Source organism: Zeugodacus cucurbitae, chromosome 4, assembly GCF_028554725.1.
Source record: "Zeugodacus cucurbitae isolate PBARC_wt_2022May chromosome 4, idZeuCucr1.2, whole genome shotgun sequence".
Lineage (NCBI taxonomy): Eukaryota > Metazoa > Arthropoda > Insecta > Diptera > Tephritidae > Zeugodacus > Zeugodacus cucurbitae.
Genome location: NC_071669.1, coordinates 45,119,276 through 45,144,601, shown reverse-complemented (window position 1 = coordinate 45,144,601; position 25,326 = coordinate 45,119,276). Strand labels below are relative to the sequence as shown.

The window sequence follows — 25,326 nt, the reverse complement described above, 5'->3', positions numbered from 1 at the left end:
AGAACTCGCAACATGTATAAAACTTATTAATATGCATGTTCACATACTAAAATGGCATATAAATTAAAGTAAAAAGAAATAGAAGAAAAAAAACGGCACGCAAATTGAAGGTAAAGAAGCTGACACCGCAACTGGTTACAGCAAGCACATTGTTGAAATTTTCAGACACCGGCGCTTTTATGTATATATTGTTGCTGTTGTTATTGTTTTTTTTTTAATATTTCAGCGAACCAATAACGCTTAAGGATGAAGCTGAAAACCGCTTATGCCACTTGTCTTTTAGCACAGGTACAGCAAGTAGCTTGCCCATTGACATTCTTGATGAAGGTCCATTCAGTCTCCAGTGCTATCATCGTCATTACCGTAATCTGCAACATATCTCGCATGGGTTTTCGCTTTCGCGCCGACCACAAGTGCAGCTCCTTTGTTGGTGGCTGTTAAACGCGCAGCGGCAATCCAGCTTCCAGCTACCGGCTGCTGGCATCGTACTTATTGCACACTCTGCCTGCACCAACTCGTGCATCTACTTACATACATACTTCTATATGTATGTATGTATGTATATAGTCATCACTTGACTTTTTGGCATATGAATGTAGGTCAGTGTTGTGTGTAAGCAGGTGTATGTGTGTGTTGCTGCTGCTGCTGGTTTGTGGCTAAATTTAAGCTTCTTTATTTTTCGGTAATCTGGTTTTTAATAGCTCTCTTATTTTTAGCCAATTATGCAGACAAACATATTTACACATTCATACACATGCATATTTACAATGAAGCGCATCAGTCGCGCCGTCACGCCAGCTCCAGCTCCAGCTCCAGTCCCAGCATCAGCACCAGCTTCAGCGGCGGCTTATTAACAAGTTAAATGGCATATCGCCATTGAGATATTTACAAATTCGATTGCTTTTTACTTTTATTTTTATCACTGTTTATTTATTTATCATTTGACGCATAAAAATGCAATAAATAAAGAGAGATAATGTAAGCAAATAGTCGCTAAAAGACTTCGAAAAAAGGTCTTCCATGAAATTAAACAGTTGGGTGACTAATATATGTATAAACATATATTATTTAAGATTTTGCAATATTCATAATCATGATCAACAACTTTGATTGCCCTACACTTCTCTCCCAAATTTTTTGAATTAATTTTATTATTTTATTCATAGCTAAGTTCAATGAATTGATTTGTCCCAGACTGATTATGGTTATAACTTCACGCGTAAATTAAAAATTCCTTTGATGACCGTGCAAAGCGACAGCTATTTGTTTATGAGTCAAAAAGTTGTTCCCATGATTTTTACTTAAGAAACAATTTGAATACAAACTCAGATGACAGACGTTAGGTGACTATCGTTAGTCCAGTAAAAATCGTCGGATATGCAGTTCCCTTCGTCACTTTGAAGTGCAATGGTGACTCCATTTCAGGCTTATGACAAAAACAGGCCATCATTATGCTATGTTATTCCCAATATTACATTTTCTTCGTGTTTACTTCCTCTTCTTTACTGGCCTAGACACCGCTTACGCGATTATAGCCGAGTTAACAACAGAGCCCCATTTGTTTTGCCTTTTCGCTGTTTGGCGCCAATTAGAGATACCAATTGCACCCAGATCCTTCTACATCTGGTCTTTCCAACGGACTTGAGGTCTTCCTCTATCTCTGCTTCCACCAGCGGATACTGCATCGAATACTTTCAGAGCTGGAGCACGTTCATCCATTCGAACAATATGACCTAGCCAGCGTAGCCGCTGTCTTTTTATTCGCTGGACTATGTCTATGTCGTCGAATAACTCGTACAGCGCATAGCTCTATCGTCTGCGGTATTCGCCGTTGCAATGATTAAGGGATCATAAATCTTCCGCAAAACCTTTATCTAAAGAACTCTTAGTGCCGTCTCATCGTATGTTGGCATCGTCCACGCATCAGCACCAAAAAGCAGGACGGGAATGATGAGAGATTTGTAGAGTTTGTTTTTTGTTCGTTGAGAGAGGACTTTATTTTCAATTGACTACTCAGTCCAAAGACAAAGTTGGAAAGAGTGATTCTGCGTTTGATTCTTGATGTTGATTCAAAGATAGAATAAATTATCCACAACTTCAAAGTTATGACTGTCAACAGTGACGTGGAAGCCAAGTCGCGAAAGCGCTGATTGTTTGTTTGATGACAGGAATTATTTCGTCTTGTCTTCATTTACCACCAGACCTTTTTATTCACCATTGGCACCTCAGATCCTTCAAATAACTGTGTGTAATTGAACATCACACTACAGAAAAGAGGGTTGGATGTTTCTATTTAAACCAACAGAAATTAAAAAGTTGTTACAAATCTAAGGAAAAGAGCAACAAAGAAATATTCCTTACATATTTTTCTGAAACATCGAAGATGAAAACAGAAAATGATTAAACGTCTTTATCATTTCTAGAGGACACAACAAATGGACTCCATGACGGAGGGAACCTTCTCATTAACTCAGTTGCCTGTCGAGCAACTTATTTAATTCTGGAAACCAAAAGAAACCTAATGGCGGCCAAATATAAAGAACACGGTGGATGGGACTAATTTTGTCGTTGCGAGATCGGCTATGTGAGACATGTTCTTCTTCATTCTATCGTGCTAGAATTGAACGCTAGTATTACGAATTAGTGGAACCGCACAAATTAAAATTATAAAACTGTGTTATGTAATATGACCGGAGATCTGACATTAGGAATAGACTGTCATCGGTTCCATTCACATCCAGAGCTTCCATACTTATTTATATATCACTTAAATTTAAAAATAAATATATTAGTATTTTTTTTCTTCACAAGAATACCGTATCTTTGCAAAGCATATTCTTGGACCACCTCTTAGTGCGCGCATGGGTCAAAGTGATCGTGAGTGCCAGATCATCCATACTAATCATAATGGTAATCAACTACAAATAATGAATATAAAATGCATTTCCGGTCGTTTCTGCGGAGGCTGCGACTTGTGTATGGAAATCAATGTTAACCGGCATTTGTTGTTGATTAGCGCTTTAGAGCTAATAAAAAACCGGCTGTTTATTCTTTTCCACATTTGTCATATTCAAATAAGGTAATATGTGCATACGTGTGTATGTATATAAATATTTAATTAACAGCGTAAAAAATTAACCGTTGGCGCACACTATTGTTTATAATTAATGACAGCTTTAATTAACCAGCCGAGTTTCGGTTATGATCGATACCGATGAGCGCTTTAATCACGGCTGGGACTAGGGTGCGCTGCTGACTTTCAAAAGTCCAGTTTAGCGGTAAATGTAATTAATTTAAATCGATATTCATACATTATGTACATATGTACAGACATATGTATTGGTTCATCTCGAGTGAACGCTGTGTCTATTGTTCAATAATTGATGAGTTCATCGAACAAAACGGAAAACCACATTCTTTCAGTCATTCGAAGACTATTTTCTCTATTAATCCATTAGTTACACTTGTTTGAATACATAAGTAATTGATACATTCACGGCAACCTTGACTTTAAAGAAGAAGATTTGTTTTTGTTTTTTCTCTTTTTTTTTGCAATAAATGTTTGCGATATATTTCCACAACACCCGTTTAGACCGGTTCTTTAACTTCTTACTTTACGTGATCAATATCGCGGTAGTTTATTGCTGAACCACGTCATAAAACGTGGAATATTGTAAATCTATAATGGAAGGCAAAAATATTTTTAAAGATTTTTCGAAAGGAGTTATATTTGAAGATATTTCTGAAGTTAATTTAACGTTCTCTCTAATGTCATTAACTCAACTAAGTTGTTCCCGATATTATATAACTAGCTCGCTTTTTTATTAAAAGAAAGACAACCCAACAATGCATGAAGTAAATTTTGACAATTCACCACCACCACCTAACTGAACATCTCTCCCGAAAATCGCATGCATAATGAAGCGTGAGTAATTGTAGTAAACATTATCCAGTTTCCAAAGTCCATTAAGTCCATAAGAACTACCAACCTTAATATTTCGAGCTTATATAATCATAACGACCCAAAATCTACCGATATCACTTTCCATCGATTGTTCCGTTTTGTTTGTAAATTATGGTTTTGACGCCGCCAGTCATTTTATGGTGAAGTAATGACGTTTCAAGGAACTCTAATAGATTTTATGTTCCCCAAATTTGGTAAGGATCAAAATTAAATTCAAATCAACTAAAAGCACTGTTACTGTCTGGAAGTAACTACGGAAAAATTAAAATTAACAGCAAGAATAATATAGTATATTTTGCATGTGAATTGGTATAACATTTGGTCGATTAGCGTTATTTTAAATATATACAAACATATATGTATTCCATTTAAACAATTCAGCATATCAAAATTCTGAAAACTCAGCCGTTGGTACCTTATTCCCCTTGACATCTCAAAAAATATGGTTTTGCGGCGGACAGGACGGCTAAGTGAACTAACCGAATATTTTACACCCTCACAATTGATTTATTTCTTATTATTAAAATAACACATAATTGGACCCATATATTCGTCATAAAGTCCACTAGAATATTGAGAATAACTATTTATAGTATATGTAGGCTGTCGTAATTCCTAGACCGTAAGTTTGACAATCCGTATATTAGTTATATGGGGGTTGCAGAAAGTATTAACCCGATTTTGCCCAATTTTAGCACAGAGGAGCACTATTAAAAGGAAAACACATTCTCTGTATTTCTTTGAATAGCTGTGATTTTCCGATAAAAAATTTGCCTTAAGCCCTGAGGTTAACATGTTTGGTATCTGGGCGTTGAAATGTAATAGTCCGATTTCTTTGATTTTAAGATGGGATTACTCATCACACTAGAAACTCAATAGTTGTGCAAAATTTGGTTCTTAATTTATATATTGCTAAGTGAACGAATCAATTGGACTTCACAATTTTGGGATGTGGGATGTAGACGTGGTTGTAAACCGATGTCACTCATTTTCAAACTGTGCTATTGGGATGTCAATAAAATGTTACGAACCAAATTTCTTTGAAATTGGTCGAGTAGTTTCTGAGATGTGGTGTTTGACCCAAAAGGGAGGCCATTTTTAGACTGTATAAGGAAGTGCCTGAAGGAATCGACTCTAGAGAATTTTGTTAATATAACCTTAGTTGTTTACGAGATATGTACAATAAACTTTGTAGGGGGCATGGTCACTACTTTCCTAAAAAAATTACATCCATATATGTCCATTCTTAGTGCGATCCTTTTTACCAAATTTTACTTTCATAACTTTATTTATCGCTTATTTGTGGCACTTTGTTGGTTTTCGGTTATCGCTATTTTGTGGACGTGGCAGTGGTCCGACTTCGCTTCCCATCTACGAAAGCTGTACAACATGTTGCGAGAGTATAAAAATATTTCGACAGTACTTGGATATGGCTAGTTATTGAACGAAGAGATAAAATATATTAAAATTTGTTTTTTAGCCATACTTTTAATAAAAACATTGTTTTTTTTTGTCAAAATTTCGACATATGTACATACATATATTGGCTCGAAAAAATGGTTGTAGTAAAAATTAAAATAATCCTTCATTCGTTAACTAGATAATATTTTATTCAAAGATTTGTGCAAACTTCGACCAAAATTGTTTTATGACTTTTCGAGAAATCGTATCCACCGACCTAAAATTTTAATTTTTGAGATAAACGTGTTTTAAGTATATATATATTTTTTTTCAAATTTTTAATATTTCAAACCAACGCCTTAAATCTTATATTTTAGCAATTATTAAAAGATGCAACCAAAATGTATTGCCTTTGACGTTTTTATGTTACTGTTTGAAAAAGGCTGATATCGACCTACATTCTCTCCCACTTCCTTTAGAACAATGAGTAAGTGAGTTACAAATATTAAAAGCATGTTTAGAATGTTTTTTTTTAGTGGAAAACGAAAAACCATATACATATGCATTATAGTAATTTTCAACATTGGGGTTAACTTTATAATTTAAATTTTGCATGTAATAACTTTTGAAATTCTAGTTACCTATATGCCGAATATACGAGCCAATGTTGTAAAAATGGCATAAATATTACCTCAAACATAATTTACTTTAAAGCCAAAAGTAAGACCTATACTTTGGTACAATATAATGATTTTCGTTTAGCGTTACAACTCTAATTCTTAGTGATTTAAAGGAATGTAGACGTGTTAATAGTCCTTAGTAGGGGAAAAAATCAGGACCTCTTCCGGTTACATTTCGTCCATCCGACAACTGTTGAAACGTGGAGCTTTCAATGTTCGTTGTTATTATGGTTGAAGCAGCAGAACACATTTCCGAAAAAATGTATGCAATATTAATACTAAACATGATACACATAAGTACATATGTACATATATCCGTAAATATAAAAAATAACAAAATCATCAATGTGCATTATTTAGGTATTCAAACTTAACAGAGTGTATTTTTCAATTTCAAATGTCAACTATTTACATTTATCACAAATATAGCATAAGCATGTATGTTCATTTGCTCCGATAAAAATCTTTCAATTTATACTTAAGAAAACTTTACAATTTGCTAGAACTTTGCTTAGCAAGAGGACCATAGCGATTAATGAAATCGTTAACTGGTCCAATTATGCGCTCTGGATGATTTATGTGTACATGATGCGAGCCATCAACCTCCACATATTCGAAATTCGGTTTATTCTGTAAAATAGCTAATACCTCATCATAATACTTTTTATCTTCGAAATAACTGGAATGTCGCGCTTTAATAAACATATAGGGACACTCAATGCGTTTAGCCATTTCTACACAAAGATCCTGTGAACCAACCATGTAATTGTAGAACTTCAAACGACGATCGCGGCAAAAGAAGTATTTCTCTGGATATTTCTCCGATTTTTGTATACTACGCGCCAACATATGTTTACAGAGATCTTTATTGATGGAATGGAATGTGCCGATAAAAATGCGTTCAATAAGTTCATCATACGAATAGCTTGGCGGTTCCTCTTTTGACTGGTTGCGTTCATCCTCTTTTAAGAATGCATCCATACGTGTTTCCATCGAACGTAAAATACTGGCGGGCAAGCGTTGATGTGGTTTCAATGCATCTATACCGATAACCATATCTACTTTATCGTGGAAAATTGCAGCAAACATAAATGCAATTATGGAGCTCATAGAATGACCGACCAAAGAGACCTTCTTCCATTTGTATTGTTTCATTACAATTAGTATTACATACAAATTGTCAGTGGTGTTATAGTAGCAGCCGTCCGGTAAGCGCGATGAGAGTCCATGACCGGGCAGGTCTATCGAAAGGAATGGGACATCTGGCGGCAAAAGTGGTACTAGTAAATCAAAGGTGCCAGCGTTATCTTGCCAGCCATGTAGCCCAAGTATAGGTTGCACATCTTGAGGACCATACCATTTACCGGATATGTGACCCCAAGGCATGGGGATAGTGATTTCTGAAAACTTGAGTTGTGATACATTAATACTAGATACAATTTTTGAGAAATTGAACCAAAAATATTTACCTCACGAGTTGGCGGCTCATTTGTTAAATCACCTGCGTGACGGTAACGCCGGGAATCTTCTGATTTGAAATCCATTAGCTTTTCAGTATCTATGTTGAGTTATGCGTAAATTGTATTTATTTTTTTTTTTTATTAAGCTTGATTTTATTGGAGATTATAATACTTTAGTGACGTGAAATAACTAACTATTACAACACAATTGCTAATTAACCCAGTGCTACTATATATGTATATGATATGTAAATATTGAGGTGCTGATAAAACTATTTGAACTTTGATTTCCGTGAAATGAGTACTACAGATGGCCAAGAAGTTAATGTAAAAACTGTAATGTTACATACGAGAATATTCAGTTTCGCTGATAGATTTAAAGACCGGAAGCATTATTGAATGTAGATTTTAATAATTTTGTCCTTTTAAAGGAATTTTGTTTGGATATCAAATTCTATTTTATAACTGCCTAATAGTTTAAGAAGTTTTGCAATTTACTGCCAACCGACCTTTGACACTGTATGTATACCAATTCGCGTGATAATTATATTTCATTCACTAGTTCAATCTTCTTTGTGTTAATATTTTACTTGAATAGTTATGAATGAACTTTTACCGCATATGATAAGAAACAAAAAAATAGTCGCAACATTAGTGTTTTGCTACTGCTGTCAAAACAAAGATCCATTAATCAATATTGGCAGCACTACGCAGCCGCAATGTGGTTTTTAAATCACGCCGTCAAATAGTTCTTTAATTTTTTTTTTTTCAAATTATCGAAGTATACTAATATTTATATAGGATTTTATATACATTAATTAGCTCTAGTATTTAATATATATATATTAATATTATATTGTGCTTTGTTTAGCTTTAGCATATTCACACTGAATCGTTTCAAGGGTTAAGATTCTAAACCGTACAAGCTGGCAGCATTACGAATTCAACCATATGTTATTTGACGTTTTGGGACAACAACAAAATTATGTTTATTCTAAAATTTGGATAATTGGCGATTGAACCGAAATTTACAAATTACCAAGTTTTATTTTAATATTTTTATACTGAATAAAAAAAGGTATTTAATAATTGTAAATGAACGTAAGTTGAAACTTGATTGAGTGTGGTAAAATAAAAGTGTATTCAATTATTGAAGTGCAGCGAAAGTGAAACTTTTTTGTGCAATAGTTTTGTGATACGTGTGCTGGTTGTTACGTAGGTTATTTACATATTTAGTTTTTTAATTGTTATTTAACATTTCTAAAAAAATAGATACTTATCAGCCTATAATATTTGAAAAGTACCCTAATGTTATATGCGAATTTTTCATTCAGAAAATATAAGGAAAATAAATACTGAATAGCTTCAACCATTTAAAACTAAATAATAGTAAAGTCATATTGGGCTACAACGCATTAGAAAATGTTAGAAATACGTAAAAGGCCATGCGTCATCATGTTCATTTTATGGCAGATAGTAAATCACTACCCGATATAAATACGTGCATTGGTGCGGGACTAAAACATACACACTTTATAATATATATAGTAGTGTTTTTTTTTGCCATTACTAGGCTTACAGGTTGCAGTTTTGCATTGCAAAAACTTATAAAGGGTATAAATAGATTACGTATATTCTTTATTAGTTTTATATGTATACATATACATTTCTCCGTAATTTATAGACCTACAGGTTGCAGATGTGCATTGCACACAAAAGTATAAATATATTAAAACTGTACTATATTATATTTCAATTATAATTGGTACATTTGTATAAACGGAATAAAGCCATATGTGAGTAATGTAGTATTAATATAATCAACAAAATTACCGCTATCTCTTCACATTCCATGATTTTATTATTGAGTCAGTCACATAAAACTTGTGTCAAATGTCGTACATAGACCCTCATTCCAATACAAAACATAACAATAGCAATCGCAAGAATGAAATAATATATTTTCTGATTAAAATTTGTTATCATATAAAAGCAATTGAATTCTATAGGCGACAACATATTATATGAAAGCTACGTTATGCGCGATTTAAATATATATACTTACATGTATACCGGCGTTTTTATGATATTTGCATTTGACTTCAAGCAAAATGTATGTATGTATATGCATAATATTTACGTGTAAATGCTATTAAATAATTCTTCGGACTATCGCCCACTTGTCATAAACTAGTTATTATTTATTTTATTCTGTAAATAAAGTATATTTATTGTTACTTCTACACTGCTTTTGTTTGCATATCACATAGGAGAATTGTGTAGTAGTTTCACGCAACAAGTTAGCGATTTATAATAGTATGTGTTCGAATTTAAGTGATTGGACCTCTTAAGTATTGAACTTTTGAGCTGTGAGCACATTTATTTATTCGCGATTTTAGTGTAAACTCAACAAGTACTTCCTATTCAGTGTACAAACAATTTTTAGAGTGTGTAAAAGAATATTAATGTGTATAAAACATAGATTAGCTCAATTTATTTTTAAATGTGTGAAAGTTAGTAATAATAATCATCAAAAAGTATTTCACAGAGATTGTGCACACATTTCAAACAAATAAGAAGTTCAAAAGTTGTTTTTAGTGCCAAAGAAGGAGTAGTAAGTGCAAGGAACGTTGTTAAAAGTGTTGTGATTTTATTATATTTAAACGTTTTCAGAGAATATACAAAGCTAAGTTCTTATAAAAGTGCTCCAAAATGCAAATCACCTACGTATCTAAATTTTTGTTTTTATGTTCCTAATAAATATGAAAAATATAATAACAATTTACATGACCGGAAAAATGTGTGTGTTCCCAAATTAAATCACGATGATTCAGATAAACAAGTATATATATCACACGACAGTCAGGACTACATAATCGGACCGAATCCCAATTTTTTTCTGGGGAACTGGGGACTCTTCCCCAAAATTATTTGGAGCATATGTTCTGCTTTCACTGCCAATACAATAATAACAAAAACAGTGTATTAATAACCAGATTGTTGTGATGGCGGTAACAAAATATAGGTATTGTTGTTGCTGTGCTGACAATGATTGGCCGGTTCCATTGTCCAGGAAACAGCTTAATAAAAATTCTGTTTGTATTTGTTATACAGAAAGGTTTTTTTTTTGTATTACACTTAGACTTTGCTTTGTGATAATAATAGTAGCTATCGTAATTTATTAATGATCGACTATTAATTCGTGTGAGAAGTTTGGCGGCGTCATCACAGAGCAGTAATTATACGATAATCAATTTTAGCGCTACGTTATACTTTTCACAGGCATAAATACAACTGTCGATATATAACGTGTATATATAATCTGTGTTTGATAAGCTTTTTTAATGATTATACTGCTGTTGTATTTCAAACTTTGTATTCAATCGTTGTATTGGGGTCTTCGTGCGATTTTTATCATTTTTCCATTTTCCATGGGTTTTTATAACAGAAATTAGTAATTACTTCGACAAATTTAACAAACAAATTTATGGTGCATAATTTAGTAGCGCTTGTTAAAGTGTTGCGTTGGGTTGTGCATAGACCACTAGTTAGTTTTCATAGAGTTAAGAATTAAAAATATTAAATAAGTGAGGTAATTATTTTGGATTTTGTCTATAGAAAGTAACAAGCGAAATATGTAGGGATTTCTCTTAAAGCATTTATTAATAGAATATAAAGATTTACAATAACAATTACATTGTTCTCATATTCACACAGCAAAATAAAATTCGTATTAAGCCAGCTAGCAGTAATTGAGTCCAACCATGACTTTACTTGCGGAAATTAAGAAGTTAAGACTGATACACTTATGTATAGCCATCACATTCTTCATATCGGGTCTGATGATCAATTTTGTGCAGCTGATATTGCATTTGACATTGAAACCCTTCAATGTTGTGCTTTTCAGACGCATCATGTACTATCTCTGCTATTCGTTAAACGCACGTAAGTACTTACGTAATAACTGTGAATTAACTCATTTGCTTACATATGAGACTTTCTTTCTTTTCCTACAGAACTATTATTTGTTGCCGAGTGGTACTCGAATAGTAAATTACATGTGTACATCGATCCAAATGACTTGGAGAAATACGGTGGCAAAGAACATGTTTTGCTAATAATGAATCATACATATGAAATTGACTGGCTGGCCGGTTGGATGTTTACGGAGAAGAATGGTGTTTTGGGTAATTGCAAAGCGTATGCGAAGAAAGCCATTCAATATGTGCCCGCAATCGGTTGGGCCTGGTATTTCGCGGAGTTTGTGTTCCTAGAGCGTTCCTACGATAAGGATAAGGAAATAATTGCGCGTCAATTGAAAGAGGTGTTTGCATATCCAGATCCGGTGTGGCTACTGCTAAATGCCGAAGGCACACGTTTTACACCGAAAAAGCATGAGGCGTCCGTTAAATTCGCACAAGAGCGTGGTATGACTGTACTGAAACATCATTTAATACCACGCACAAAAGGCTTCATCGCCAGTCTGCCCTCATTGCGTGGACGCTGCCCAGCCATTTACGACATTAACTTGGCTTTCAAAAAAGACGCGAAGGTTTGTAAATGTTTTTACTAAATGCCTTGTCTTTCAAAACATGACTAACGATTTGCTTTCATAATTTTTGCAGCACCCACCGACTATTTCTACGTTATTAAATGGCTACCCCATTGAGGGCTACATGTTTGCACGCCGTATCCCACTCGAGAATGTACCTGAAGACGAGGCAGCAGCTGCTGAGTGGCTGCAAAATTTGTTCCGCGAGAAGGATCGCATTATCGACAGCTTCCACACAACCGGCAGTTTCTTTGAGACATCAGGTTTCAAGGAAGTGCCCGTTAAGCATTTCAAATATCGGCCATATGATCTACTGAATTTTGCACTCTGGGCAATATTTTCCATCTCATTAATACTCTACTATCTAGTGGCTTCATTTTTGGCACAAAATTGGATTGGTCTTTCGATTGCCGTCGGCATACTGTTAACAAGTAAGTGAATTGTGTATTACTAAATGTCTTATGCGTCTGACCCTATCTCTGTTTCTTTATAGTCTACATACTGATGGTGAAGTCAATCAATATGTCGAAAATCAGTAAAGCTTCCTCATATGGTTCGGAAACAACAAAGTCGAAGTAATACTAATATCTAGCATACGAATGTATGAGATTCGCGAGCGACCATCCATAACAAATTTTACCAATACGCACAAGCGTAGACCCAAAAAAAAAAAAAAAACAAGCGTACAAACGACGAAATTCTAGCATATATAGTCATAAATGTAATTCCACTGTTATGTTCGTTAAGAGAACGGCAATCATTTAGTTTATATTTTGTTGAGAAAAGTATCAGCGAACAATTTACACACACATATTTGAGTAACACTTGCGATAATATATTTACAAAAATATAAGTACAAAATACATTTCAATGTATTTAAGGCAAATTGCATGGAGAATCTGTTGTAATTATTAAATTGAAACATTTGTATTTGAACTATAGTAAAATAGCGTTGAATGATGGAATGAGTTAGGCCAACAGTCGTCTAATTGAAATGAATTGTGTAAGTCCAAATTTACAACCAACTAGCATTCCATTGGTCAGTAATATGAATTTGCGTTGAATGAGAAATTATAAAGTCTTCTTGAAAGTGTTTTCACATAATCATAAAGCACAATGAAACCACCTATAACAATTAGTACTATTTTTAAGATTATAAAACAGTCCTAGAACATGAGTTTTAAGAAAAAACTTCCTTTAGTCTTAATTGTAAACCAAAAGAGCTGTTTAAATGGATATAATTATTGTAAACAGTAATGAGACGAACAAACGTAAATGCTAACGTATATAAAATGAATATATTTCATTTGTAAAAATATTGAACTGTTGCATATTTGTTTAATAATAGTTAGTATTATTATTATTACCTTCCGGTAGTTGTAACCGAATTGACACTCACTAAATTCTGTATTTAATATTTTAAATATTTTTTATTTCTTTAATAACCCGTTACAAGTGTTATGAAGTCACAATACAAGCGCATAATCGATAAGATTAGAAGAGATTTTTCATAATTGTATGCTATACTCAAAAACTATATTAAAAGTATTGCAATCCACTTTTATCATTTAATTAAAGATAAATAACAGGCAAAGTCCAGGTTTCATGCTTGTCAATATTAATGGCTTTATTTGTTTTATTATCTAGAGAAAAGGAAATGGTTGAAGAATATACGGTTAATTTGTCACATTGTTGTTGTTATAACCAACCAACTGTGTCGTTAATAATAAGCGGGCTGAATTGACAGCTGTGCAAATGTGCTAATTTGTTATTTAAATAAGAAAATCCGCTCGCCTTCAAAATTTAGTACAATTATTTTTGAAAATGGTGACAAATAGTCGTTAACAAGCACAATCGAACGAAATTAGCAAATTATTTGAATTAAGATTGCAAAGTAACCACATTTCAACTTCATTTTAATAAATTTCATTTTAATAAGAAGAGCATTTGTGGAGTTTTATAGATCGACCATCGCAAGCATATGAAATGAATTTATAAATGAAAATGTTTATTAAAATAATGCCTAAAGATGAAAATATAGTTATTTTAAACTTTTGTAAGTGCTTATGTGAGCATCTCCGCAAGTTGAGTTTATAAACAATCAATGAATTAATAAATAGGTTTTGCTTAGAAAGTGCACACATATAGTTTGAAGCCTGTCTTAAATTTTGAAAAATAATGACAATACTCTTTGAATAACACATATTGTGAATTCATCAAGTGTATCTAAAATATGAACTTATGATTTTATATCTACATCATATCTATTGTCAGTAACAACTATAAAAAAGTACTAAATCTCGTAAATCATAGTCAATATGCACATTCTTATATACAAGCTGCTAATTTGTTAGAATAACTAGTTGTTTGAAAGCAGAAAAGTAGTTATTGCATTTGTTGGGTAGTACACAATTGCTTTGCAACAACATTTTATATTAAAACTACTTTTTATTATGAATTTTTGGATATGCTTCTGACTGGAGATATGTCAAAAATAACGAAAACTATTTTTATTAACAATTATAAAGATATACACGGTATTAAAATGTTATTGTTAGCAGCAGCATGTCGTCGTTAGAGGTTAGGCTTATATTGACAAATGACTTTATTGGTAAAATTTTATGTACGAATGAATTTTTATAGTAATATATGTATGTATTAGAAAAATACACGAACAAATTTATTTTTTTTTCTTATATGAATGTCTACAAAAATATTATTAATAAAACTTTACAGAAATTCTTGTTTTACAAACTGAAACCACTTTTTTATTATGCAAACGCTTTGCATAAGCGCGGTTTTTATGAAGTTTTGTTTTTTTTTCGTTAAAAAATATCTTTTTGTGTGTTTATAAATGCATAGGAAGAGCGAAAGGCTTCAGATTTTTAAATGATTTATGCAATACGCCAATTTAGAACTTGATTACGTAGGACAGTAGATAGTTTATAGCTGGGAGTCATTAAATTTAATTCTGTTAACTCAGTACATACAATAAGACTACATACATACATATATAACTTGGTGAGCTCGTACTACTCAGTACGAAGTTCACTAGCAGGGCATGCTAAATATGTATCTTCTAATATGCTCAAAGTAAATCTGCAATAAATATTTATTACGCAAAGTTGAAATACATAGCGTATATATATATATATATATATATATATATATATATAACATCAAACAGGTAGCATTTACATGCATATTTTATATTAGGTCATATAAACAAATCGGCATAAATTGTTGCACTGAATGCATAAACCCAATTGAACTGCACTGAACAAACAGCACATAGAATGCACTTTCTTCTCTTTGTTGTGCAAATTCTATTTATAAATTTAAAGTTTACGTATACATATTTGCGAATATCTACACACATTTATACATTGTATTCAATTTAATTAATTAACGCACAATTGACTTTGGTCAGCGGACAGGTTATCTTTGGCGGACAGAGCACTGCATAAATGCGAAAATAACCAATGAGCTGCAAATTTGCAACAACGTAAAACAGCTGTTTGTAGAGAATCGCTTCATTGCCATATCAGCGCTTTTATTAATGCACATAATAATAACAAATATTAATTTTTATTATTAATAAAATGTATTCAAATAAATAGAACAAAAATAGCCAACGAACGACAGGAAATGCAGCCATTACTAAATACCAAATGACATTTGATTTCGATTTCCACTAATCTGTTAGATAACAGACCATTTTATTTGTCAAACTCTGTTACCATTTTGACGCGCACACAAGTCAATTGCCAGAAATCAGCTGCGATAGTAGAAGACCTACAATTACATGTTCGTGAATTTATACAACACCAGCATATAATTGTTATTGCTTTATTTAACAAATCGTTTTCAATATTTAGGTAATGTAACACATACATATTTATATTATTGATAAACATTGTTGTTGTTTCACTGGTTTACCACGTTTTCTTTAGGTACTGCAGGCGTTTAAGGTGATTATTGCTTGGCTTGATGGTTTAGCCAATCGATATCTTTGACTTATTGTGGTACACATGCTTATAATTATATGTAAGCGTGTTTGTACATTTATACAAGTTTTTATAGAAATAATATAATAATCTATAAATAATTAAGAAATTGTGCTAAAGTGGATGTTAACTTAAAAGTTGAATGAATTTTGTGTCATTGCGGAGTCATCCGTCAGCTATTGCACAACCGTCACCTCATCGTGTTTATTTACTATTTTATACATTGCAGCATCATACATACGCATGCACATAGTATAAAGTGACCTTTGGAAGCAAATTTTTAAAGATTGGCTGCGTACTAGTATTGCACCGAAGTGAGTTAGTCAAGCTTTAGTTTGATACCAAATTCAGTTACTACTAGGTTTCAATTAATGAAAATGATATTTCTGAAAGCTTTCGCTATCAGTTGCAATTACGCCTTGATACCTGTTTGGAGAGATATTTCAGTCTTTCTTGAGCGTTTGTTGTGACCAGAGGTGTCTGATCGCCGAGCTGCGTAAATATATTTAAAAAATAAACAGTAAATACAACATTTAATTTTTATAATCAAATAAAAACACATAAATGGATTGCGAAACGCGAAAATCCATTATACAGAAGAATTTAAAGATTCTTCACTATTTGTTTACACTACCAATTGTGTTGCAAAATACTGGATTGCAAAATTTTTTTAAATAAATGCAAATACATAATTTTAGTATACAAAAATACAAGAAATTACGCTGTTAAATATTTTTTTCTTTTTCATTATTAGCTCTTTAACACAACACCTCCACAATGATTTCGTTAGCAAATCTGAAAAAGCTAACAATTGTGCATTTAGGCATAGCCGTCACTTTCTTTATATCGGGTTTGGTGATAAATTTGGTGCAGCTTATATTGCATCTCACATTGAAACCCTTCAATGTCGTGCTTTTCAGACGCATCATGTATTATCTCTGCTATTCGCTGTACTCACGTAAGTTGAAATGCAAATTGAATTTAATTTATTCGACGCTCATTGAAATTTTCTTTTTGTCATTTTAGAGTTGATATTCGTTGCTGAATGGTACTCAAACAGCACCCTACATTTATATATGGATCCAGAGGATTTGGAAAAGTTCGGTGGTCAGGAACATGTTATGATTATACAAAATCATTCATATGAAATTGATTGGCTATGCGGCTGGATGTTCGCCGACAAAGTACATTGTTTGGGTAATTGCAAAGCGTATGCCAAAAAAGCTATTTCGTATGTGCCCGTAATGGGTTGGGCATGGAAATTCGCCGAATTTGTATTTTTGGAACGCTCATACGACAAGGACATTGAGATCATTGCACGTCAATTAAAAGAGGTGTTCGCCTATCCAGATCCCACATGGCTATTGCTCAATGCTGAAGGCACACGTTTCACACCAAAGAAACATGAAGCCTCCGTTAAATTCGCGGAGGAGCGTGGTTTACCTGTGTTGAAACATCATTTGATACCACGTACCAAAGGTTTTACCACAAGCCTACCGACCATGCGTGGTCGTTGTCCCGCGATCTATTGCACTACACTGGCCTTCAGAAGGGATGCTAAGGTGCGTAGAACATAATGCTGCTATTTATGTATAATTCTTTAAATGTGTGTATTATGCAGAATGCACCGACTATTTCCACACTGCTCAATGGATTATCTGTCGAAGGTCATTTGTATGCACGTCGTATTCCAGTAGACAGTGTGCCGGAAAATGAAAAGGAGGCAGCTGAGTGGTTGCAGAATCTATATCGCGAGAAGGATCGGCTGGTCGACAGTTTCCACACAACAGGCAATTTCTTCGAAACCTCTGGTTTTAAGGAAGTGCCCGCTAAAGTTTTAAAATATCGTCCATGCAGTTTAATTAACTTTGCTCTCTGGGCTGTATTTTCAATAACGCTTATACTTTATTATTTGATTTCTTCAATTCTGTCACAAAATTGGATTGGCCTTTCGATTGCTGTGGGCATACTTTTGGCATGTAAGTGAAAATTATATCAATTATATTTGTTTTATTCACATCATCTCATGCTAATTTAACTGTTTTTTTTTTAATTTTTTTTCAGTCTACATACTAATGGTGAAGTCAATCAATATGTCGAAAATCAGCAAAGCTTCATCCTACGGTTCCGAATCGAAAACGGAAGCAAAGACGAAGTAATTTCACTGTGCTTGCGTGCATATATGTTGTATGTACATGTATACGTGTGCATCTCTGCGAGCGTCTACCAATTACAAATTTTATAGACATGAGAACGTATGTATATAGCCATACATTTATTTTCATAATACGTGCTTGCGTACTGAGTTTGTTTGATGAGTAAATGCGAGCAAAGTTCAATTTTTAATTTATGTACCATTATTACCTGCACAACATACATAAAATTGTACATACATACATGTACTTATTAGTAATGTTAGTGAGCAGCCAATCTGCTCTTATTTAGCACACAGATCAGCATATGTTGATCATAATTAATTATTGCTGAACATGGACAGCATGAATTTGTTGTTTGTAGGTGAAGCTATTTGAAGGTGGTTTACGAAAAGAGTGCTGGAAAATCTAACATTCATATAGCTTTCAAAAATCGACCACTCGCACTGTGTCGTTGACCATATTTCCATTAGCGTATAATTTACATTTGTATTTATACGAACTAATTACATTGCTAATTACGGAAACAAACAAAGAACACTTATTAATTTTTTAGACTGTTAAATACTACTGAAACAAAGCGCAAGAGTACGATTTTAAATATAGACCTAATTGTGATCAATTTGGAGTTGTTTAATTTTGAAGAACCACATTTAGTGACTTGCTTTAGGAAAAAATATAAAGAACACATATTATATAATGTCAATTTGCACATTTAAATATATATTTTTTTTTCAATTCGTGCCAATTGATCGGGCTTTATGCGCTAAAAGAGATATTGAGACGGCGTAGCTGTCTATGTAACTTGCTTTCTTTAATTATTAAGTAAAATGATATGTTTTGGAAAGAAGCTGGAAAAGTTTGCATATTTTATCAAAAAACAAAACTTAAAAAGTTGGCTTTTGAACAAGTGCACACTGCAATTTGCATTTTAAGTCTGGCTTGTATAGAATCTTCCAAAAGTGTTGTGTCAGCTAATTAGGCAATTTAATTTCACTCATTTATCGACAATTTACTTCTTGATTCTTAATTGAATACATTAAGTGATATACATCTTAGAAATGTAACAATTCAAATAACTATTATTAACTTATACATATTGTAACTATGTACTCCTTACAACCATTAAAGATATTCACAATAAAATTATATTGAAATTTCGTTTTTAATTATTTAAGTTTTTTATTTTTTATGTATATATATAGTTTTAATGTAATGCTAATTACGATAGGTCAGCTAAGCAGCTGCTTTCTATTACTCAACAACTAATTAGACGTTTATAAAAACTTCCGGTTGTTGTTATTGCTGCAGTAGTACATAGTTCATAACAAAAACGAGAAGCTAACGATGTGCCTAAGTCTAAATATAGATCGTCTTAATGCAAATTTTAGCTTAGGTTGTATATACATAAATATATAATTTTTTTAATACAAAAATTATAATAATTTCATAGTTTTGTAGCCTGAATGGGTACGAATTTCACTATATAGTGCAGCAAATATTAGTTCTATCGTTCGTATTGCACGTATGCGTACATACATTGATACATATATTCCTATACATAAATCCGGGTCTGATAAAGATTTGAGTGCTAGCGTATTTTTTATCACCTGACTAACATTATTTAAGGTAGCCCAATAAAGCTAACGACAGCTTATCAACATTGAGACTTGATTTATTTTGACTATTTTCCAAAAAAGAATTAAACGGTTGTTGGACTCTGATACACACTTGATTTATTATTAAAGTATAAAGAAGTAATGGTTTGAAATATGGACTCTCTCTTTATACAGCCACAGATAAAATAAAGACCTTTCGTCATAAGATGATATCAATGAAATCACACCGAAGAATATTATAAGAACAATAGCCGCAATAGAGATTATATACAAATGTACATACATATTTATGTATGCTTGCCGTTTTATTTGCACACAAGAATTTACACTTTCGTTTAATATTTGAGAAGGTCAGAGTCTATGTGGAGATTAGAGCCTGCAATGTTTGCGAATTTAGCAAATAATATAAAATAAATTACACAAATACATACATAGAATACATATTTAGTTTAGCAGAGAGTTCAAAAGTGCTGGTGACCACAAACAAATTGCTGGAACTCACATTTAAAATCTTATTTTTTTAGCTTGAATTATTTTCTTTTGATAATACTTTAATGGAATTTGTGGTGTATTACTAAATATTTTATCGCCAAGATAAAGCCTAAATTTTAAATATTTTTGAAGTGAGTGTTGAGCGGCATAAGTATATTCGAGTGGGTTTGCAGCATAAAGCCGGCTCGCGTGTGGTTTTGTATATACACACACGCATGTACATATATATATATATATATAGCTATATATTGTATTATTTATCAAGTGTAAAGTTGCCGCTATTTTTATTTTATTTCAATTCAGTTATCAGTCCGTTGCCACGCTCAAATAAAGACTTTCACACAACACTATCAGACAATATGTATGAATTCGTGTTTTGCCAATTATACCAAAAACAAGCATGTTTCAAAAAGAAAAGTTGTCATACCCCACACAGCATTTTATTACGGTTCAATTTTAAAAAGGTTTTATAAAAATTTTAATTTTTATATAACAAGATTTTCAATAGTCTTCAGACTGATACATATAAATGTATTCTTAATCGGTCGGAATGCTTTAGTTATTTATTTATATTTGCTAATAGATTAAGACTTCGCAGCATTTAAAAGTACTTACAAAGACGAAATACTTTTACTTTTGGTTGTAGTGGGTATAGAAATGTGTTTGTAGCAATATGATTAAACGCTTATGGTGCCCAGCAGAATTACTTGCTTGTCTTGAGATGCAAGTAATATATAAGCTTCGAAATAATATTTACACAAATACATATGTATGCAAATATGTTCAATATATATTTACGAACTCACTACATTTATATACTGAGTGAACTAATTAATTAACGAACTACATATTTTAGTCAGTCATTAATTGACAGCGCGTAAGGATGCACATTCAGATTTTGCTTTTGTTTATAACGGTTTTCTTAGCAGTTTTACCCCCACCAAACCGCGCCGTTGATGTAAGTGCATTTAACGATGCTTTGATTGTAAATTTACCGAACGGTAGAATACGCGGACGTGATAATGAATACTTTTATAGTTACGAATCGATTCCGTATGCTGAGCCACCACTTGGTCCACTACGATTTGAATCACCGCGCCCATACACTAGCAATTGGACAGACACATTTGATGCTACCCGCGAACCAACCGAATGCATGCAATGGGATCAATATAAAGCTGGCGCCGATAAGTTACACGGTGTCGAAGATTGTCTCACGGTGAACATCTATAAACCAAAGCAGCCAGCCACTGCAGATGTAGCAGATGATGGTTTGCCGGTGTTGGTGCTTATACATGGTGGCGCCTTTATGTTCGGTTCAGTGCGTGGTAATGGTCATGAGAATTTTATGCGTAGCGGACGTGTGATAGTTGTGAAAATGGGTTATCGCTTGGGTCCGTTGGGTTTTCTTAGTACCGAAGATACGGTTATATCGGGTAATTTCGGTATGAAAGATCAACGTTTGGCACTGCAGTGGATCAAGGCGAATATCGCACGTTTTGGTGGTGATCCTGAACGTATTATGGTATTGGGTTTCTCCTCGGGCGGTGTTGCAGTGCATCTGCATATTCTAGCACAACGCAATTTTACAGAATATGCTAAGGTGGCCGCATCCTTTAGTGGTGTTGCGTTTAATCCTTGGGCAATTACGCATAAGACACGTGAGCGCGCATTTGAATTGGCGAAAAACCTGAACTGTCCAGATGTGAGCACTTCAAAATTGATTAAAGAATGCCTGCAGCGTAAACCGGCTGCTGCAATTGTTCGTGGTGTACGAAATTTCCTCGTCTTCGGTTATAATCCATTCACCACTTTTGGACCTAGCATAGAAGACGCCGCTGTTGAAGATGCTTTTCTGACGCGTGCACCTAAGCAGATTGTGGAGTCTGGTGATTTCGCCCAGTTACCTTGGTTAGTTTCATATTCAGCGCAAGATGGCGGTTACAATGCTGCGGAGTTGCTACAACGTATGCCGCGTAGGGAGGAGTTGATTGAAGTATTTAATGATCGCTGGTATGATTTGGCACCATATAATTTGTTCTATAAAGACACCATGCGTACGGTAGAACAGATGGATGACTACTCGGTAGCATTGAAACGTCGCTACCTCGGGGAAAAGGAATTCTCTATCGACACCTATTCGAATGTGCTACGCATGTATACGGATGTACTGTTCCGAAATGGTGTGGAACAAGCGATTCGTTTGCAGCGACAATATGCAAATAGTCCAATTTATGCGTATGTTTATGATAATCCAGCAGAGGAGGGTATAGGTGAAGCGTTAGCACATCGTAAGGACGTGAAAATGGGTAAGTAAAAATAATTTATGCTTTTATACCCACATCTTTACTGATTTATACTCAAAACTTTTTACTTCGTAGGTACTGTACATGGAGACGATTTCTTTTTGATTTTCAATAGAGCTGGGAGAACCAAAATACGCGCCGATGAACAAATAATATCTCAAAAATTTATTAGAATGTTGGAAAACTTCGTAGCAAAGAGGTAAAGGTAGAATATTTTGAATTTTTACACTTTTGCAAACATTTTGCTTTTCTTTTTTTTAGTGACGAATTAACTTTCGGTGATTGCAAATTTGTCAACAATGTTGGAAAAGAGGAGTATCAGTTAATGTTTATAACAAAAGATAATTGTATTAATAGGTCTATCGTAAACTTGCCATCGTTTTAAAAAAATAAACATTTAAAATTTTAGTTTTGTACAAAACAAAGTTCTTTCTTATTCCTCTGTATTCCCATATAAATCAATTTTACTGTCTAAGAAACGAAAATCATTTAAAATATGTAACTTATTGCTATAGCCCGCAATAGACATGAATTTAATGGGCTCCAACTGCCACACAGCTGAATAAGCTGCTGTATGCTCTAACGGTATATTCGCTTGTATATCACCATTCATTGCATAAAACTGTGCATGACTGTGCTCACCGGCAACAAAAAGATTTTCCTCAACGAAATCGCAGACATGAACTTTACCTGGAAACTCAAAATCACGCATGCACTCCATAGTGCCTAAATGCCAAATGGAAAACTTTGGACCACCACCACAAATCAGCCAATCGTCATTAGTAGCTACTGCTCCTATCCACTTTCCATATTCCGGACGCATTAGCTGTGCATTTGCACTGGGTTCCAGTTTTGCGGTTGCCTCTTTCTGTTGTTCACTCCAAAAGCGCACCGTACCATCCTCGGATGCTGAAAAAATGCGCCCTCTATCACTGCCTGCTACACCGTGTATATAGTCAGTATGTCCTCGATAGTCACGCACAATTTTCCCATCTTCCAAATTGATTTGATAAATTATGTTATCGCCACAACCCGCATATAGTGTATCGGTTTCAGCGCGTAGCCATAGAAAATTCACGTCGGGCACCTCAACTGCATCCACGTCCAGCGGAATTTTAACTTCCCATTTACGTGCTGTGCTCAGTTCGCGCTTTTCTTCGTCCCATGATAGACCGTACACAACACCGATGGCACCCACGATAAGAAAATCACGGTGACAACATAGACTGTTAATCTCTGTTTGACTGGGCTGCGAAAAGACAAGCACTTTAGAGCGCGGTGCATCAGTCTTTTCTAGGTCGTGCAAACTGAAATTGAAATAAATAAATATATTAAAACCATAGCAGGTGGTAAAAACTATTCCGATTACTTACTCTTGCACAAAAATATCTCCAAAGCGGTTACCGGCGAACAAAAAACGGCCAGACTCCGATATTGCTTGTGATATCACATTATTGTACATAATCTTTAGCTTTAAGTCTTTCATCTTGGATACACACTTATGTATACTTTTCTAGTATTATTTTATATAAAAACAATTAATAAAATAACGCGGTATAATTTTTGCCGGTTGTTGATTAAACAATTAAATAGTTCATTATCACCAGCTGTTTTGGATTTGAGTTTGACAGCATTGCCATTTCAACCGGCTGTGCGTGGAGTGCTGCCATTACTTTCACCACTATCGATACCTCGATAACATTATACAATTTAATAAAAAACAAATTTTGGCAACATGTACGCGAAAAATTTGTATAAAACATTTTATGTAGTTCACATATAAAAACAATCTACTTCTATTTTTCCCCTTTTGCATCGTTAATAGTTTTTAACTAATTTACATAATTTACTTATTAAGTTATCGAATACATAACCCCAAATTTTTCTTCATGCAGAAAAGCACAGATGTTTTTTGTTTACATTTTTGAATAAATTGGTTTAAATTTGGTGTTCTAGAATTCGTTGGTGATTGCTATTCTGTTTTAATTTGGAATGTAAAAGACATTTATTAAACAGTGTGAAGATTTAACTAGTTTTTTACTTACTTTGTGTTAATTTTAAGAAATATTTTTCATTTATCTTTCGTATACTTTTGGAATCGTTTTGCAAGGACGGGACTGAAAAGTTAATTAGTTAATGCAAATATTTTCGGAAATGAAGTAAATTTTGTTATAAAATATAAAAGAAAGAAAAAAAACTGGATGTGAGCTGTCTTTATGTCAATAGCTATGTTACTTGAGCCGTTTTCGTTTTCCGCAAGGTAAGCAGTTCATTATAATTAAATTTAGGCATTTTCTTACGTTGTTTGTATATTCTCAATGTGAAAATGATCCTTAGATATGTTTCAACCTGGGATCTACTAAGATCTTTGTTACGTTTCAATGAGTCGACCGATATACGATGCTCTAATAATATTGCTTTTAAAATTCTTAAGTAAATTGATATTTTTTTCTGCAGCTGTTAAGTTATATACATAATTCTTTAAATAAAAATCACAACATTACTTTTAAAATTTAAATTTGGTTCTTGTATTAATTAAAATATTACTATTTAAATTTCTGCTTAAAATAGCCACAATTTCTTGATTGCTGATCGCTACTGCTTAAGGAAAATGATTTATCAAAAAATTTTGCCAGAAATTCCAAACAATACTAAATTCAATTGGCTCATTAGAAAGGCATTCCTTTCCTTT

General features: G+C 33.4%; 5 protein-coding genes and 1 long non-coding RNA gene across 17 annotated transcripts in view; 4 read left to right on the top strand and 2 right to left on the bottom strand.

The window, feature by feature from the left end:
- Positions 1-5,632: 5,632 nt before the first annotated feature.
- Positions 5,633-15,588, bottom strand: LOC105221086 (probable serine hydrolase). 5 transcript variants are annotated; one of them, XM_029046167.2, is made up of 3 exons: positions 15,472-15,588; positions 7,515-7,603; positions 5,633-7,452 (listed from the first exon to the last, which is right to left on the bottom strand). In XM_029046167.2, the coding sequence occupies exons 2-3, from the start codon at positions 7,587-7,589 to the stop codon at positions 6,535-6,537; spliced, it is 993 nt and encodes a 330-aa protein (XP_028902000.1). In that variant the 5' UTR covers positions 7,590-7,603; positions 15,472-15,588; the 3' UTR covers positions 5,633-6,534. The 5 variants fall into 5 exon arrangements, with proteins under 5 accessions (XP_028902000.1, XP_054084499.1, XP_011196057.1 ...); XM_054228524.1 differs by lacking the exon at positions 15,472-15,588 and adding an exon at positions 15,435-15,459 and having other exon boundaries at positions 5,642-7,452; XM_011197755.3 differs by lacking the exon at positions 15,472-15,588 and adding an exon at positions 7,856-8,168 and having other exon boundaries at positions 5,643-7,452.
- LOC105221085 (1-acyl-sn-glycerol-3-phosphate acyltransferase gamma) lies at positions 8,441-13,679 on the top strand. 6 transcript variants are annotated; one of them, XM_011197751.3, is made up of 5 exons: positions 8,441-8,583; positions 11,223-11,450; positions 11,522-12,057; positions 12,131-12,488; positions 12,551-13,679. In XM_011197751.3, exons 2-5 carry the CDS (start codon positions 11,270-11,272, stop codon positions 12,634-12,636), a joined length of 1,161 nt encoding a protein of 386 aa, XP_011196053.1. In that variant the 5' UTR covers positions 8,441-8,583; positions 11,223-11,269; the 3' UTR covers positions 12,637-13,679. The 6 variants fall into 6 exon arrangements, with proteins under 6 accessions (XP_011196053.1, XP_011196052.1, XP_054084497.1 ...); XM_011197750.3 differs by having other exon boundaries at positions 8,454-8,606; XM_054228522.1 differs by lacking the exon at positions 8,441-8,583 and adding an exon at positions 8,703-8,720.
- A 195-nt stretch (positions 15,589-15,783) lies between the features above and the next one.
- Positions 15,784-19,387, top strand: LOC105221087 (1-acyl-sn-glycerol-3-phosphate acyltransferase gamma). Of its 3 annotated transcripts, none has more exons than XM_011197758.3 (5): positions 15,784-15,935; positions 16,819-17,022; positions 17,091-17,626; positions 17,686-18,043; positions 18,129-19,387. In XM_011197758.3, the coding sequence occupies exons 2-5, from the start codon at positions 16,842-16,844 to the stop codon at positions 18,221-18,223; spliced, it is 1,170 nt and encodes a 389-aa protein (XP_011196060.1). In that variant the 5' UTR covers positions 15,784-15,935; positions 16,819-16,841; the 3' UTR covers positions 18,224-19,387. The 3 variants fall into 3 exon arrangements, with proteins under 3 accessions (XP_011196060.1, XP_011196061.1, XP_011196059.1); XM_011197759.3 differs by lacking the exon at positions 15,784-15,935 and adding an exon at positions 16,214-16,378; XM_011197757.3 differs by lacking the exon at positions 15,784-15,935 and adding an exon at positions 16,440-16,584.
- A 1,649-nt stretch (positions 19,388-21,036) lies between these two features.
- LOC105221090 (esterase-5B) lies at positions 21,037-23,032 on the top strand. The gene is made up of 3 exons (XM_011197762.3): positions 21,037-22,637; positions 22,710-22,833; positions 22,896-23,032. The coding sequence occupies exons 1-3, from the start codon at positions 21,212-21,214 to the stop codon at positions 23,017-23,019; spliced, it is 1,674 nt and encodes a 557-aa protein (XP_011196064.1). The 5' UTR covers positions 21,037-21,211; the 3' UTR covers positions 23,020-23,032.
- On the bottom strand, positions 22,320-24,303 carry LOC105221088 (THO complex subunit 6). The gene is made up of 2 exons (XM_011197761.3): positions 24,008-24,303; positions 22,320-23,941 (listed from the first exon to the last, which is right to left on the bottom strand). Exons 1-2 carry the CDS (start codon positions 24,118-24,120, stop codon positions 23,068-23,070), a joined length of 987 nt encoding a protein of 328 aa, XP_011196063.1. The 5' UTR covers positions 24,121-24,303; the 3' UTR covers positions 22,320-23,067.
- A 304-nt stretch (positions 24,304-24,607) lies between these two features.
- Positions 24,608-25,326, top strand: part of LOC128921321 (uncharacterized) — a 45,998-nt gene continuing 45,279 nt past the window's right edge. Inside the window, exon 1 of the long non-coding RNA XR_008470773.1 lies at positions 24,608-24,894. This is a non-coding gene — a long non-coding RNA (uncharacterized LOC128921321). The remainder of the gene's footprint in view (positions 24,895-25,326) is intronic.

Coding starts and splice junctions, on each gene's coding strand:
- LOC105221086 (XM_011197754.3), bottom strand. CDS start 8,060: ATGAAATATAATTATCACGCGAATTGGTATACATACAGTGTCAAAG. Junction 7,604..8,014: donor GTATACATACAGTGTCAAAG/GTCGGTTGGCAG, acceptor AACTCAACATAG/ATACTGAAAAGCTAATGGAT. Junction 7,453..7,514: donor ATGAGCCGCCAACTCGTGAG/GTAAATATTTTT, acceptor TCACAACTCAAG/TTTTCAGAAATCACTATCCC.
- LOC105221087 (XM_011197758.3), top strand. CDS start 16,842: ATGATTTCGTTAGCAAATCTGAAAAAGCTAACAATTGTGCATTTAGGC. Junction 17,023..17,090: donor CTGCTATTCGCTGTACTCAC/GTAAGTTGAAAT, acceptor TTGTCATTTTAG/AGTTGATATTCGTTGCTGAA. Junction 18,044..18,128: donor TGTGGGCATACTTTTGGCAT/GTAAGTGAAAAT, acceptor ATTTTTTTTCAG/TCTACATACTAATGGTGAAG.
- LOC105221088 (XM_011197761.3), bottom strand. CDS start 24,120: ATGAAAGACTTAAAGCTAAAGATTATGTACAATAATGTGATATCACAA. Junction 23,942..24,007: donor GGAGATATTTTTGTGCAAGA/GTAAGTAATCGG, acceptor TTTCAATTTCAG/TTTGCACGACCTAGAAAAGA.
- LOC105221085 (XM_011197751.3), top strand. CDS start 11,270: ATGACTTTACTTGCGGAAATTAAGAAGTTAAGACTGATACACTTATGT. Junction 11,451..11,521: donor CTGCTATTCGTTAAACGCAC/GTAAGTACTTAC, acceptor CTTTTCCTACAG/AACTATTATTTGTTGCCGAG. Junction 12,489..12,550: donor CGTCGGCATACTGTTAACAA/GTAAGTGAATTG, acceptor GTTTCTTTATAG/TCTACATACTGATGGTGAAG.
- LOC105221090 (XM_011197762.3), top strand. CDS start 21,212: ATGCACATTCAGATTTTGCTTTTGTTTATAACGGTTTTCTTAGCAGTT. Junction 22,638..22,709: donor TCGTAAGGACGTGAAAATGG/GTAAGTAAAAAT, acceptor TTTACTTCGTAG/GTACTGTACATGGAGACGAT. Junction 22,834..22,895: donor GAAAACTTCGTAGCAAAGAG/GTAAAGGTAGAA, acceptor TCTTTTTTTTAG/TGACGAATTAACTTTCGGTG.